Below are 14,955 nucleotides of genomic sequence, written 5' to 3'. Positions count from 1 at the left end.
TATTTTTAAAAAGAATGAGATCACCAGCAAACTGAGCCTTGATGTCTTCATCCCTAAAATGGGGCCGATTACCCCATCTCACAGGATGCTGCCTTTAATGAAATCACATGAGATAATCAATATGAAAGTTTGTGAACTACAAAGTACTGTACAAGTCCAAGGCTGCTCCCCTTTAACCACCTTAGAAAATGCTACAGGTTAGCCAGGAGCAGTGGTTCATGCCTGTAATCCTAGCACTTTGGAAGGCCGAGGCAGATGGATCACTTTGAGCTCAGGAGTTCAAGCTCAGCCTGAGCAACATAGAGAAACCCCATCTCTACAAAAGAAATACAGAAATTAGCCGGTGGTGACACATGCCTGTGGTCCCAGCTACTTGGGAGGCTGAGGCTGGAAAATCACCTGAACCTAGGAGGTGGAGGTTGCAGTGAGCCCAGATACTGCCAGTGCACTGGGCAACAGAGTAAGACTGAAAGAAAAGAAAAAAATGAGAATAGAGGAGAAGAAAATGGAGGGGAGGGGAGGGGAGGAGAGGGAAGGAGAGGGCACGGGAGGTGGGGGAAGGGAGGGAAGGGAAGGGGAGGGAAGGGGAGGGGAGGGGAGGGAAGGGGAGGGGAGGGGAGGGGAGGGGAGGGGAGGGGAGGGGAGGGGAGGGGAGGGGAGGGGAGGGAAGGGGAGGGGAGGGGAGGGGAGGGGAGGGGAGGGAAGGGAAGAGAAGGGAAGAGAAGGGAAGGGAAGAGAAGGGAAGAGAAGGGAAGAGAAGGGAAGGGAAGAGAAGGGAAGAGAAGGGAAGGGGAGGGGAGGGGAGGGAAGGGAAGAGAAGGGGACAGAAGGGAAGGGGAGGGAAGGGGAGGGGAGGGGAGGGAAGGGAAGGGGAGGGAAGGGGAGGGGAGGGGAGGGAAGGGGAGGGGAGGGGAGGGAAGGGAAGAGAAGGGAAGAGAAGGGAAGAGAAGGGAAGGGGAGGGAAGGGAAGAGAAGGGGACAGAAGGGAAGGGGAGGGAAGGGGAGGGGAGGGGAGGGAAGGGAAGGGAAGGGAAGAAAGAAAATGCTATAGGTGACTAATGAAAGCTACATTTCTGCTTCATGTCCTGTAGCATTTGAAGTGGGGAAGGGTACTAATGGAGTAGATTCTTTTAAAGATGTAATGTTATAAGACTGAAACCCCCTTTTATAATTGGAACAAATCACGCCTCCAATTGAGTAATACTTGGAAATCCATCATCAATTTGATTTATACACAGCATCAATAAATCATACAAACTGGACCCTGTGTAGCTCAGAGAGTAAACAAAAGTAAACATTGTGTTTCACCTGACTCGTTGGCAAGAGAAAATGAAAACTGTGGCTACCTCAACTGGAATAATGCCTTTGGTCTCTGGCTGTTTGGTTATTTTTGGAAACTTTTATGGAATATTAACTTCATTTGCTCTAATTCTGCAGGAAGCCACATTGGAAGTGCAAGAAAACATAAATGATTAAAAAGCACAAGTGAAAAAAAATAACCACGGATTTTGCCCCAACCTTCTTTAGGTAATATATTAACTGCATCTCTTCAAAACTGCGGGACCCCAATCTCCACTCTTATCCCAGTTCTAACATGGCTGCATTCAACACGGTACACACACTGGTGTTAGCAGACTTTTTTCATTGTCTGTTGTTTTCCCAGAGATAAACCTAAGTAAAGGAAATACTTTTCCTAAATATAGGAAAGTAACATTTTAAATCAGTGTATTTTAAAATTTATGATGTGGCAGTGGAGAAAAACACACAGCTAGCTAACCAACTGACCAAGCAAGCTCTAACCTAAGCTCTAGATTAAAACCAATTGAAATAGCCAACCACAAACAGTAAAAAATAAACATGAAACTTGATGTATTATTTAAAGTACATTAAGTTTTCGACTTCCCAGGTTCTCACAATACATTATCTTTCTTAAACCAGGTCTTTACAAGAGACACCAACCTTAAGTGACACAAAAGAGTTTTTTAATCCCAATTAGTTTGGTGTCCTTTGTTGATATTATTCTGTCTTTTTTGTCTGACCAACAATAATGAATAACCCACAAACGCTAATGAATAACTAACTCCCTTTGTCTCCAAGGACAGCAGAGCCCAGCAAGAAATGTCAGAAGCCCTGAAGTAAAATAAAAACTCTTATAATGAAAATCTTCCCAATTATATACTCCTCCGGGTACTACAAATGTAAATTGTCTTAAATATTTAAATAGTTGTGTCAAATGTACTTAAAGTGGGGATCATAAAGCTGATTTCCCAGATGCTTTGAAAAATGCATTTCTACCAGTCAAATTACAATGAGTAACTGTTGGAGCAGGAAGTAGGGGAAATACAATATAACCGGGATCCTTCAAACACAAATCCCAGCGAGACTAATAAGTTGCCAACTGCACCCTGTCCTGCCTGCTTACTCAGTGGCTCAGATAAATAGGAACACATTCACCTCCACTCATTAAAAATTTACATGTAGTAAATGATCAATTTTTAAACTAATTTCTGTTATCTTAGAAACATAAAACTAAAAGTAACTCTTCCTTGTCGTAGACAGAGCAAAAAAAATACGCTGATGTTGCTGAAAACACTGACAAGTGTGCAACAAGATAGTGTGACGAAGAACTCAGTAATGTTGTATTTTAATTGGAACTCACTATCTTTCTCTAATATATTTCCTAACTCTGTCCGTAGAAAAGGCTTACAAGCAATGACATCCCACAGTCAACAAGAACACCCTTTCAGCCAGTTTTCCAGATATTCCCCACTAAGAGGGACTTGAGCTTCTTGGGAAAATGCATGATTCCAGGTATGGGGCACGCAAATAAAAGTGAGCCTAGAACATCTTGTTATGCCTGTAAGCAAGGAAGTACTTAATGGGAACATGTCATAAAGACACAAGAATTGACTTCAAGGGGCTCCCACTGGTCAAATTTGGGACAGTTTGAGCATCACAAAGAATAATGATGGTAATGAATTCTAACAGAATAATTTAAAAAAAAATCCATGAGTGATTCTGTAGTGATTCACAGAAAGAGAAGGGAGAGAAACTCCTCTCTCTAGAAGAATACCAGCTAATAAACATAGCAGGAATAAAAGAATCAGAAAATCACCACTATGCAACCAACCATGTAAAAACTGATTCTGACAAGTATCATCAATGGATGCTATGAAAGATTGTTGGAGGACAAGATATTTGCACAAGATTACTTATACATTTTGAAAGAGAAAGTGTCCTTCACAATGCAGAGATCTGGTAACACCACCTTAGCCAGGTGATCAAATATAGCATCACAAATACTAGGATGAAGCAGCATTCAGTGCTTCTGGGTATAACGCAATGTGTGGTACACAAATCACCTTCATAGTATTCTTGTCAAAAATATTTAACCTGAATCCAATCATGAAGAAATTATCAGACAAACCAGAGTGTGGAACAAGACAACTCACCTGAACTCTTTAAAAATATCAGCGTGGCTGGGCACGGTGGCTCATGCCTGTAATCCCACCACTTTGGGAGGCTGAGGCAGGTGGATCATGAGGTCAGGAGTTCAAGACCAGCCTGGCCAAGATGGTGAAACCCCATCTCTAATAAAAATATAAAAGTTGCCGGGCGTGGTGGCAGGCACCTGTAATCCCAGCTACTCATGAGGCTGAGGCAGAGAACTGCTTGAACCCAGGAGGCAGAGGTTGCAGTGAGCCGAGATCGCGCCACTGCACTCCAGCCTGGGCGACAGAGCAAGACTCCATCTCAAAAAAAAAAAAGGAAAAAAAAAAATATATATATATATACACACACACACACACACATATATATATAATACATATTATATATATATATTTTATATTATATATATATCAGCGTATTTTTTAATGAAACACAAAGAAAGGTAGAGGAACTGGAAGAAAAAAACAATAATATCAACAAAGGACACCAAACTAATTGGGATTAAAAAACTCTTGTGTCACTTAAGGGTGATGTCTCTTGTAAAGACCTGGTTTAAGAAAAATAATGTATTGTGAGAACCTAGGAGGCTGAAAAATTAATGTACTTTAAATAATACATCAAGTTTGATGTTTATTTTTTACTGTCTGTGGTTGGATATTTCAACTGGTGTTAACCTAGAGCTTAGATTAGAGCTTGTTTGGTCAGTCGGTTTGCTAGCTGTGTGTTTTTCTCCACTGCCACATCATTAATTTTAAAATACTGATACTGGTTTAAAATGTTATTTTCCTGTATCATTCCTTTACTTAGGTTTATCCCTGAGAATACAACAGACAATGAAAAAAGTCTGTTGAAGTAGGCTAAAGAAATATGACAACCAAAGGTAATATATGATCTTTGATTAGAAAAAAAAACAGCTATAAAGGACAATTAGATAATATCATAAATATGATATAATAATTTATATCATAATATTAATAAGCAGAATGAAATAAAAACTAATATAAAATTGAAATATGGATTACTATTTATTTATTTATTTATTTATTTATGTTTGAGGCAGGGTCTCACTCTGTCACCCAGGCTTGAGTGCAGTGGCACAATCATGGCTCACCGCAGCCTCAAACTCCTGGACTCAAGTGATCCTCCCACCTCGGCCTCCCGCATAGCTGCGTCAACAGGCACATGCCAACACACCCAGCTAATTATTTTATTTTTTGTAGAGAGAGAGGGGTCTCACTTTGTTGCCCAGACTGGTCTTGAGCTCCTGGCCTCAAGCCATCCTCCCACCGTGGCATCCCAAAGTGCTGGGACTACAGGTGTGAGCCACATGCCAGCCTGGGCTGTATTTTAAAATGTAACTATATATAAATAATACTTTGTATGAAAGTTAACTTTTTTGGTTATGATTAATATATTTTGGTTATATAACATGAAAGATACTGGCTTAGGAATTTGGAGGTCACAATGTCTGCAACTCACTTTCAAGTGGTTCACCTTACTTGAGAGAGATAAAAGAGGCAAAATGCAAAAAAAGTTAAATGCAGTATAATACAACACAAAACAGCAGAAGGCCAGATCAAACTTTAAAAAATGATAAATTCAGCGTCAAAGAATGAATTGTATTTAAGAAATAAGTTATGCAATGATTGGTTAATTTAAATGGGAATAGCTGGGTAGGGCACCTTGGAAAGCTGTTTGAAGAGGAACAGATCTGGGAAGAGTTGTTCTTTTTCTCTTTTGCCTTTTGTCCTCTTCCTTCCTCCTCACTCTTCTCAGAAGGCAGACTAGATAGCTGGAGCTGGAATGAGGCAAATGTTGTGCAATCTAGAAGAAGACTAAAGAAAGCTCCACGATCTTGGACCAGAGAGAGCGGAGTGGCCAACCACTAGCAGCAAGCACCTACTGCAGTCTTCTCTGTATAATAAAAATAAACTCCTACAACAAAAGTTCCCAACTGTTCTCAGTTCATAGCATGCTCAGTGTTTCAGTAATTTTTTCATGGTACCCCTAGGCCAAAAGAAACACCTAAAGTTGCATTTATCAAGTAGTTAGGTGTAAACAACTCAATAACATGTATGTACTAACAGCTTATTAGTTATTTGAAAAAATAATACAAATAAATTAAAAGAAAAATAGTATTTTTATTTCATTCTTAAATAACCACAAATACTAATGGGATGTGTGTTAAATTGTGCACTCTAGTGTTTCTCAAATTTTGGAGTAAGATTGGACACCATCACCCGTTCCACGTTGATTTTCACTTAGTATTTGCTCTTTTAAAATTGTGGTAAAATATATACAGCATAAAAGCGATCGTCTTAATCATTTTAAGTATACATTTTGGTGGCATTAAGTACATTCACATTATTGTACAACCATCACCATTACCCATCTCCAAAACTTTTCTATCCTCACCAACTGAAACTCTGTACCCATCAAACACTAACTCCTCATGCCCCCTTTTCCCCAACTCCCAGCAACCACCACTCTTTCTGACTATATGAATTTGACCATTCCAGGAACTTCATACAAAAGGAATCATACAATACGTGTCCTTTTGTGACTGGTGCATTTCATTTAGCATAATTTCCTCAAAGATCATCCATGTTGTGGCATGTGTCAGAACTTCCTTTCTTTTTCAGGCTAAATAATATTCCACTGTATGTATATACCACATTGGGTTGTTTCTTCCTTGTGGCTATCATAAATAATGCTCCTGTGGACATGGGTGTAAAAAGTACTTGCTGCTTCTAAATCACAATTACTGAAAATGGAGCTTCTCAAAGATATGATGTCACCAAAAGGAACATAGTGCAACTTACTGTTAAAACTGTCAACCTCCTCAAGCTAGTAGTTTGCCTGGTGTCCAAAGGATATCACATATCCCTGTTTCCTTCTAAATTTTAAATACCCTGTGACTCCAAAATTCACTGTGGCACTCCAGTGACCTTTAACACACTGTTTGAGAACCACAATCTATGATGCCACTGTTATTTGAGTTTTCAACTGAGCAGAACTCAATTTTTAAATAATACAAATAATATCAAATGTATACTTCTCATGAGCCTTCCATCGAAGATTCTTCAGTCTTCAAGTCAGATGCTTGTCTGTGTAGCAATTCTTAGGCAACTTAAACTTTCTCCGTACACAGCTCTACTTCTTCCCTAAGAGTCGCTATAATCACTTTCAAAGCTTAGAAAATGCATTTTCTTAGCCGCCATGTAAACTGTACCTTGCCCCAAAGCAATGATACTGCTTTAGTTAAAATTTATGTGTCAACTTGAATGGGCCACTTGGTGCCCCAATATTAGGTCCAACACTACTCTGGGCATTTCTATGAGGGTGTTTTTGGGTAAGATTAACATTTAGTCAGTACACTGAGTAAAACATATTGCCCTCCCTAATGTGGGTGGTTCTCAGCCCATCAGTTGAAGTCCTGAATAGAACAAGGTTGACCCTTGCCCCCAACAAGAGAAAATTCTTCCTGCCTGATTGTCTTCCAACTGGGACACTGGCTTTTTCCTTGCCTTTAAATTCAAACTGAAACATCAGCTCTTCCTGGATCTTGAGCCTGGCAGCCTTCAGACAGGGACTACATCATGGGTTCTAGTTCTCAGGCCTTCAGACTCAGACTGCAATGAAACCATTGGCTCTCCTGGGTCTCCAGCTGACTGACTCTCCCTGTAGATCCTGGAACTTGCCACTCTCCATAATCCCAAGGGCCAATTTCTTATAACAAATTTCTTTATATATATACACACACACAAATATACACATGTAGATATGTATCCTATTTGTCTATTTCTCTGGAAAACCCTAATTAATAAACCCACAAGAGTCCCATGTTCCATCAGTGTCCTCAAAATGGATCCAAACTCCTTGGCACATCATTCATGGCCCTTCCTCTGGCTTCTGCTGATTCCTCCCCAGCTTCATCTCTTACCACGGTTTTCTGTACCCCTACCTATGTGGAACCAGGTACAAGTCCATGAAACGCACCACGATTTCTTCCCTCCAAGTTTTGAGTGCATTTTTCTCCCTTCCCAGAATAAGTTCCAGACAACCCCCTCCATGCAAATATATGCGTGCACACACAAACACATACACACACACACACACACAGGAATGCACTTTGCATGATTGCAAAGCTAGCTCTTTACCTTCCAAGTATCTGCCTATATAGCACAGGCCAGGAACCCTTCTATGTGGCCATATCATTCTGAGTGTATCCCTACCGGAGTCCTTACTGTGCTGTTTTTTTTTGTTTTTTGTTTGTTTGTTTGTTTGTTTTTTTTGAGATGGAGTCTTGCTTTCTTGCCCCGGCTGGAGTGCAATGGTGCAATCTCTGCTCACTGCAATCTCTGCCTCCCAGGCTCAAGCAATTCTCCTGCCTCAGCCTCCCGAGTAGCTGGGATTACAGGCGCCCACCACACCCGGCTCATTTTTGTATTTTTAGCAGAGGCGGGGTTTCACCATATTGGCCAGGCTGGCTTCAACTCCTGACCTCAAATGATCTGCCTGCCTTGGCCTCCCAAACTGCTGGGATTACAAGCGTGAGCCATCGCACCCCACCTACTGTGCTGTAGTTTAACTGCCCACTTGTTTGTATGAATTATCCAACTCCTTGAGGGAAAGGACTATGCTTTATTGGCTACTGCATCTCCAGAACAGTGGCTCACCCATAATACATGCTCAATAATTATTTGTAGAGTAAATGATCAAAGTTCAAATAATCCTAGATCACCATCCTCAACCAGTTATTGGCTTAGTATAGGAATTGTCAACCAAAATCTGGAAGAAACGATACATTCAGCCACTTCTTGCACCATCTAGACCACTGATGGTATCTAAGCTCCAAAGCTAGAGGTGATAATAATACAGCTGTCCTCTACCCCTCATTTGTGCCTATGCATGTCCCAACCATGCAGATCCAGGAGGAGCACTGTAAGCTAGGAAGCTGAGCAAGGAAACAAAAAGCCACAGGGAAGAGAATCAAGAAGCAGCACTACTTCTGACAGGCATTTCAAGGTGTATCAACCCTGAGAATTCACTAGCACCTGAGGTTTTTTAAAAAAACATGGCTTTAATTACAGCCACTGCTGACCGCCATCAAAGTTAGTATTCCCAAGCTCCTTACTGGCTGGTGCCTCTGAAGTTACTTACTCTTTCTAGACCTTAGTTCCCTTATCAGTTAAATAACCATAGCATACAACTCAGTGCTGTTTGAGGAATAACTGAGACTACGTATTGGAAAGCACTTAACACGGTGCCTGACATATGCTGAGTTATGATACAATAAAGGCAAGTTATTAATATTATCACCATTATTAGTGTCAGTCAGGATTGCAAACACAAGTACATATAAAAGCAAGCTACAGTTCACTAGTCAAGCATGAGCTAAAAGGCTTTATCGGGCCTCAGCCCCTGAAAATCTAAACACCTAAATTTAACATGAGGGAACTTAACTTGCCACATCATGGACATAGCAACCTGACAATGAGAAACCTATTTTGGATGTAGCCCCAGGGAAACTTTTTCCTATACTTATGCTAAATATCAGTACCTCTAAGAAATAAAATGACTCAAAACTAATCTAGACCAAAAAAAAAGAAGAAGAAGAAAAATAAATAAATTAAGGCCTGGCACGGTGGCTCACGCCTGTAACCCTAGCACTTTGGGAGGCCAAGGCAGGCAGATCACTTGAACTCAGGAGGTGGAGACCAGCCTGAGCAACATAACGAAATCCTGTCTCAAAAAAAAAAAAAAAAATTAGCCAGGCGTTGTGGCACGCACCTGTGGTCCCAGCTACTTGGGGGACTGAAGCAAGAGGATCACTTGAACCCAGGAGGATGAGGCTGCAGTGAGACCAAGATCATGCCACTGTACTCCAGCCTGGGAGACAAAGTGATACCCCATCTCAAAAAATTTACTAATTTAAAAGGCACATGTATGTTTAGTGCTATTTTTTTTAAACCTGCCCATTTATACCAATTTATCCAAACACAGAAATACACAGACACTAAAACAACTTTTTGGCTACTTGACTGATAGAAATCATTATTCACCTTAATTAACTGAATGAGTGGCTATTCTGAAGGTTGCTAGTAATTCTATTTGGTGGTGTAAGCATTTTTAACATAAACATTTAAGACGGAATGCTGAAAATACCTTAAGGAATATATAATTGTGCTATTTTATACAGCAAAGCTATATTTTACATGGGGTGCATGCTCTTTCTCTAAATACATACATCATCTACAATATAACCTCATTAATTCAACATCAATTTCTAATGTGTCGCTCAAATAACTTGCTACTCACCAACAATTATTCTTTAATTTAAAATATATGGTAATTCAAACACTAATGAATTAAAAGCACATTCTCTCTATACTTCAAATTGACCAGGTTTTCTAGTTCTCCGCAAGCACAAAATACATCTTTTCATTATTCCCTTCTAGCTTGCTTCCCTCTTGCTACTAGCTATATGATAAAAATTACAGGCTTTGCTCTTAATTTTTCTTATTTATATTTATTGATTCCTCATTTTATTGGTTATTAAAATTTCCCTTTTTTTTAATTCTTTTCCTTCCAAACACCACCTTTCTTCTACACTATACTTTTAGCACCGGCATAAGGACAGTTCCAGTCAGTCTTCTTGTCCATGGCCTGGAGAATTCAGCCCCCAGGGAAACAGGACAGAGCTACATGTATCCGGAGGGCAGGATCTTGCTAACCTAGCTCTTACCCTTCCACCACAACCACTCAGCCTGCCTCCCTATTTTTTATCTTTCTATCTTACTGTTAATCTGTTTCACAGTCCCAGGAGATGTCTCATACTCAGCATTTACCACTGTGGTCCCCTCCAACACATACACACCCACTCCCTTACTGAGCAAGCTATATATCATTATGAGACCATCAACTTTGACCCTGACACTGAATCATGTATTTTTCCATAGGATTTGCTGGCAGAAAATGGGATGGGGGAGAAAAAAATCGTTTCCATTTTTAAAAGGTTCCAGAAAGACAATCCTACCTTTCCCAGGATTTGGAGGAAAAGGGCTTCCAAACTCCTGCTGCTTTGGCTTTAAAGTATGTGACCCTGACATGCCTCCAGCCTGGGTGACCTGGAATCGCGGCTTCCCATTGGTGAGCATTTGTCTCCTGGGGCTTAAGGCAGGCAGATGGATGCGGCTCTCAGCCACGTTGTTCTGAGGAGCCATCCCTCCTCCTGAGGGCATCTTGAGATGGAGGTTGTTAGCAAGGCTTCCCATAGTGGGACTCGATGTGCTGCCACAGGGCGAGGGGCCAGGAGTCCCGGAGTGGGCTCGGATGGCAGGAATGTGGTGACCACTGACCATCCTAGGCCCCTGTGGGGTTCCCGATGTCCGGTGGAGACTCATGCTGCATGATCTTCCATTCATTCTGAAAAACCTGTGGCCAAGACGGTCAAATATCCAATGTCACTAATGACTCCTTTCAGGCAAAGTCCAATAAGTTATCCATGGTGTGGGTTATAAGCCTGTTTAAAAAAATAAACGCAGGCATTTTTAAAAGCAAAAATGAAAATAAGATACAGTGAGTTTTTCAACCTGTGTATCATTCATAAGGAAGAAAAGCAGCACTCTTAGCAAGATGGCCTTTTATGTAGAACAGGGTCCTCAAATACATGGCTCATTGGCAGGCACTCTCCCCTTCTGCATTCATGGTGGACATGGATTATGGATCACTGCATTGTTTTGTTTGCCACTGAGCCCTTCTCAATACAGTGCTCTCGGCAACTACAACAATCTACTGGTGCCAGCTTGCAAAACAAAACTTATTTTGTTCCCTAGAGGATCTGTCCATACTAGTTCACTTTTGCTACAGTGGGTCTTGGGAAACCCAAAAGCACCACCTACCTGAGCTGTGAGACCAATGCTTCAAAGTTCCAGTAAACAACCACAAAGCAGACATGGCTTCTAAATGAGACTATGGGGACACTAAACCATCTCTGATTTTCATTTTAAGAGCTATCTTTTCACAGTCCCTAGATTCGAAAAAGATGAACACCTAGGCCTGGGAATACCATAAAATTTTCATATATCCATATATTCATATATTCAAATATTCATGGCAGCATTAGAGTCTTGGTTCCATAATGATCCTGAGTTATGGGGATGGGAAGAGAATCAACACCACGATACTGTAACCTTCCACTAAAATCCTAGAAAAGAGAAGGGCTGTGCAAAACGCGTTACAGGGAGCATAAGGAGAGAATGTCCCTTCTAAAAGTGACCTGTCCAGTATGTACATGATACATGACATTCAGTAAATCTACCATAGTTCCATAAAGCTTCCTAACATTAAGGAAGCAGAACAAGAACCAAGAGAAGCACTGACATGATCGCAGGACGTCATCACCCACCCACGTGATGATGCCGAGTTGTAAATCACTAAAGAAGGCCCTTCCTTCCCTTGACCAATAGCTCCCCAAAATGTATGTGATGAGGTGGTAAAGTGCCATGGTTGTGCCACTATGCCAAATGTATTATAGACACTGTCACAATCTGTCTTTCAGAGATGACAGTCATGGAAAGAAGCCAAAGTTCAACAAACACAGGAAATAAGGACTGAGTACAAAGCAGGAGTGACCAGATATCCTCAAGTGGATGATTCCTACTTTTTGTGTATGATCCACTCAAAGTGTTGAACAAACATTTTCAACTCAACTTCCAAATAAAGGACTCCATAAATAATCGAGAAAAGGCTATCAAGGAGAAACACTTTTTGTGAAGAGTTTATTTTTCATTTTTAGAAAATCAAAAATATCTAATTTTAACTCAAGCACTCACTATGCCTTCTGCAAAGTTTGCTGTGTGTGCCTATCTTGAGGAAATTCAAAAGTAATTAACAATATAAAATGTAGAATGTTTTCTTAATTCTTACTAATTGTCTATTTTCACTAAGAATGCCATCAGTTTGTGACATTTAATACTATCATGCCATCTAGTTCTGGAAAACACTCAGCCATATTCCTCTAAGTCAGGTCTCACTCCTGCCCTCTTCTCCCATGAGTACGAAGCAGGAGTGACCAGATAACCTCAATTCTTACATTGGTAAAATTCCAATGCTTTTTATGGTACATTTATGTAGGAGAACTCCTGTGTGTCACCAGCCAGTCTGTAAATCCATTCATTGGCAGATCATGAGCAACAGTCACTTAATGTCTCTGTACTTTGCCAGATAAAACTGGCCATCTATTTTCCTCTCATTGATAAAATAGTGTTTTCTGAGCACTCTGAACCCTGCAGAAGAAAGCACTTATTCAGCAGCAACCCACCCCCCGCCAAAAAAAGGCAAAAGAAATATGTCACATTGGCAATTTTTTTAAAATAAAGAATGGCAATTTTTTTAAAATAAAGAATTGTTCAACATGACTGGAAATATGAGTCACTAAGACCATGGTCCAAGTGACAAGTGTCTGCAGATTTTCAGACTGTGCCCATTTCCAGGTTTTTAAAAATAAAGGAGTCATTTTTTTGGCAGCAAGATCATATACGAGCAGGAATTCTCATCAAAAATCTGGATAAAAACACATAAGGAGGTACTTAGCACGATCATTAAAAAGGTGAGTTTGCAAGAAGGAAAAATAATTAGAGCACTGAGAACTTAATTAAGTATCAGGCATTCACACCTGCCTGTCTTGGAATGAATATTTATTTTATTTTTTTTTTTTTATAAACTACACTCCCGTTTTAAATAGTTTTAGGTTGAAAGTAAAAACAACAACAAAGTATACTTAAATTTTATTACTAAGAAAGCAACAGCCAGAAAGTAAAGTGATTAATACCATAACGAAAAAACCAATAGGCCAATGGCATGTAAGCTGAGCAAAACCAGCCTCAAGACAAAAAAGAAACTAAACATGAAAACATGGCTAATATTCCAGTTTTCACATTAATTATGCCAACAGATTTCTCAAACATTAGATATTAGAATGTAAAAATAAATTTCATCTATTTATATGATAATATTTTGTATACTTTTTAGCTAGGCCATATGATGAAGATATAATTATAGTCTACTTGGTAACAAAAAAAGGGATAAAATGCTATTATAACTTTTAAGAAAGACCCTCATAGAGTCTGAATGAAATGGCACTCAAAAAGTCAAGATACCCAAGTTATACTTCTGACAAATCATTTATAACTTCTCTGGACTTACAGTTTTTCATCCATAAAAAGTTGAGGAATTTGGATCTATTCATTATGGCCTCTTGAAATTCTGTAATTCCAGGTAATTTAGAAAAGAAGGACTATCAAGAACACCCATTTGCTATTATCAAGAATAAATATGTAGATTTTATACCTATGGCATTTAAATCTGGACGGTAGACATGGAAGCAAAAAATAATAGCATTCTCTACCACCCTCATCAAAGTGCGAGCTGATAGAAAAAGGCTTGCCCATCAGCAATGTGTCTATGGGCAATACTAACCATGAACAATAAATTTCAACATTGCATTTACACTTTGCCAAAAAGGTAAAATCACAACTAATCACTGTCAAAAACTTAACTGACAGGATTCCATCAGAAGAGCACCTTTCTAGTTAAAAATCCAATCACATTATTCTAGTCAGCATTTTCTCCTCTGTTCTCCATCCAACTACTCTACCCCAGGCTACCAATAACAAAAACAAAAGAAACAAGAAAAAGAAAAAGCAAGGAACATCCAGAGGTATAAATTAGGATATTTTGGATCTGACATTGTGGCATATTTAGAGTTTTATACTACATTGGTTCCTACAATGAAAATGTTCATTCTGCTAATATGAGTCAGCATGAAAGTTAATCAATCTTTTCTTTTGACCACTTTCAAACTCTTTGAACACACTTCTGTAAATCAGGTCAGAGAGGAAATTACTTAACCCTAAGGAAACTAAGGCACAAAACCATTTAGTAATTCCACTAGTTTTCTGAAAATGCCTGACTTTAATCAAAATATAAAATCATGACTCTACCTTCTACCCAAGGCTCCAGGCACTGCTCATCATGGATTAAAAGATTAAACAAACGAAAAGCAATGTTAACTCATCCATTCCAGAAAATTTCAAGAACATGACTTCCATAATGCCTATTTACAGCTAAAGGCCCTTTCTTAGTAAATATCATTAACAGACTCATCTAGAGTCATAACTCATCTGATGAGCCAGTTAATTATTAATTTTCATACATCATTTCATTTCCTTAGGCTACATTTAGCCTTTGTTACATTTTCCATTCTTATGCCACAAGCACTTCTTACTCTGCATAGAAAACCCGATAATGAGGCACAAAATACTGGCCAGCAGACAAACTGCTTCTGACTCTACTTCTTATATATCTGTCTAAGCCATCTACAATAAAAGTTTTTATTGATCCTTTTTATTTTTTCCCTTTGGGTTCATGACTATATAATTTCATTAATGCCACCTTTTAAACATCGCTGCCTTGATTGTCAATAGGCCCCTGCTATTCCCA

General features: G+C 39.6%; 1 protein-coding gene across 5 annotated transcripts in view; it reads right to left on the bottom strand.

Annotated features, from left to right (window-relative positions):
- GLIS3 (GLIS family zinc finger 3) overlaps positions 1-14,955 on the bottom strand; it is a 548,502-nt gene that overhangs the window by 467,392 nt on the left and 66,155 nt on the right. For 3 of the 5 annotated variants that reach the window (XM_055350627.2, XM_055350629.2, XM_031014823.3), the window contains exon 5: positions 10,490-10,975. The exons of 1 other annotated variant lie outside the window; for it this stretch is intronic. In XM_055350627.2, coding sequence (XP_055206602.2) covers positions 10,490-10,877 — 388 coding nt within the window. In that variant the 5' untranslated portion in view covers positions 10,878-10,975. The remainder of the gene's footprint in view (positions 1-10,489; positions 10,976-14,955) is intronic. One more of the 5 variants, XM_055350626.2, reaches the window with a different exon arrangement.

This window comes from Gorilla gorilla, chromosome 13 (assembly GCF_029281585.2).
Source record: "Gorilla gorilla gorilla isolate KB3781 chromosome 13, NHGRI_mGorGor1-v2.1_pri, whole genome shotgun sequence".
In the NCBI taxonomy this organism is placed as follows: Eukaryota; Metazoa; Chordata; class Mammalia; order Primates; family Hominidae; genus Gorilla; species Gorilla gorilla.
This window is presented reverse-complemented; position numbering and strand designations above follow the sequence as displayed.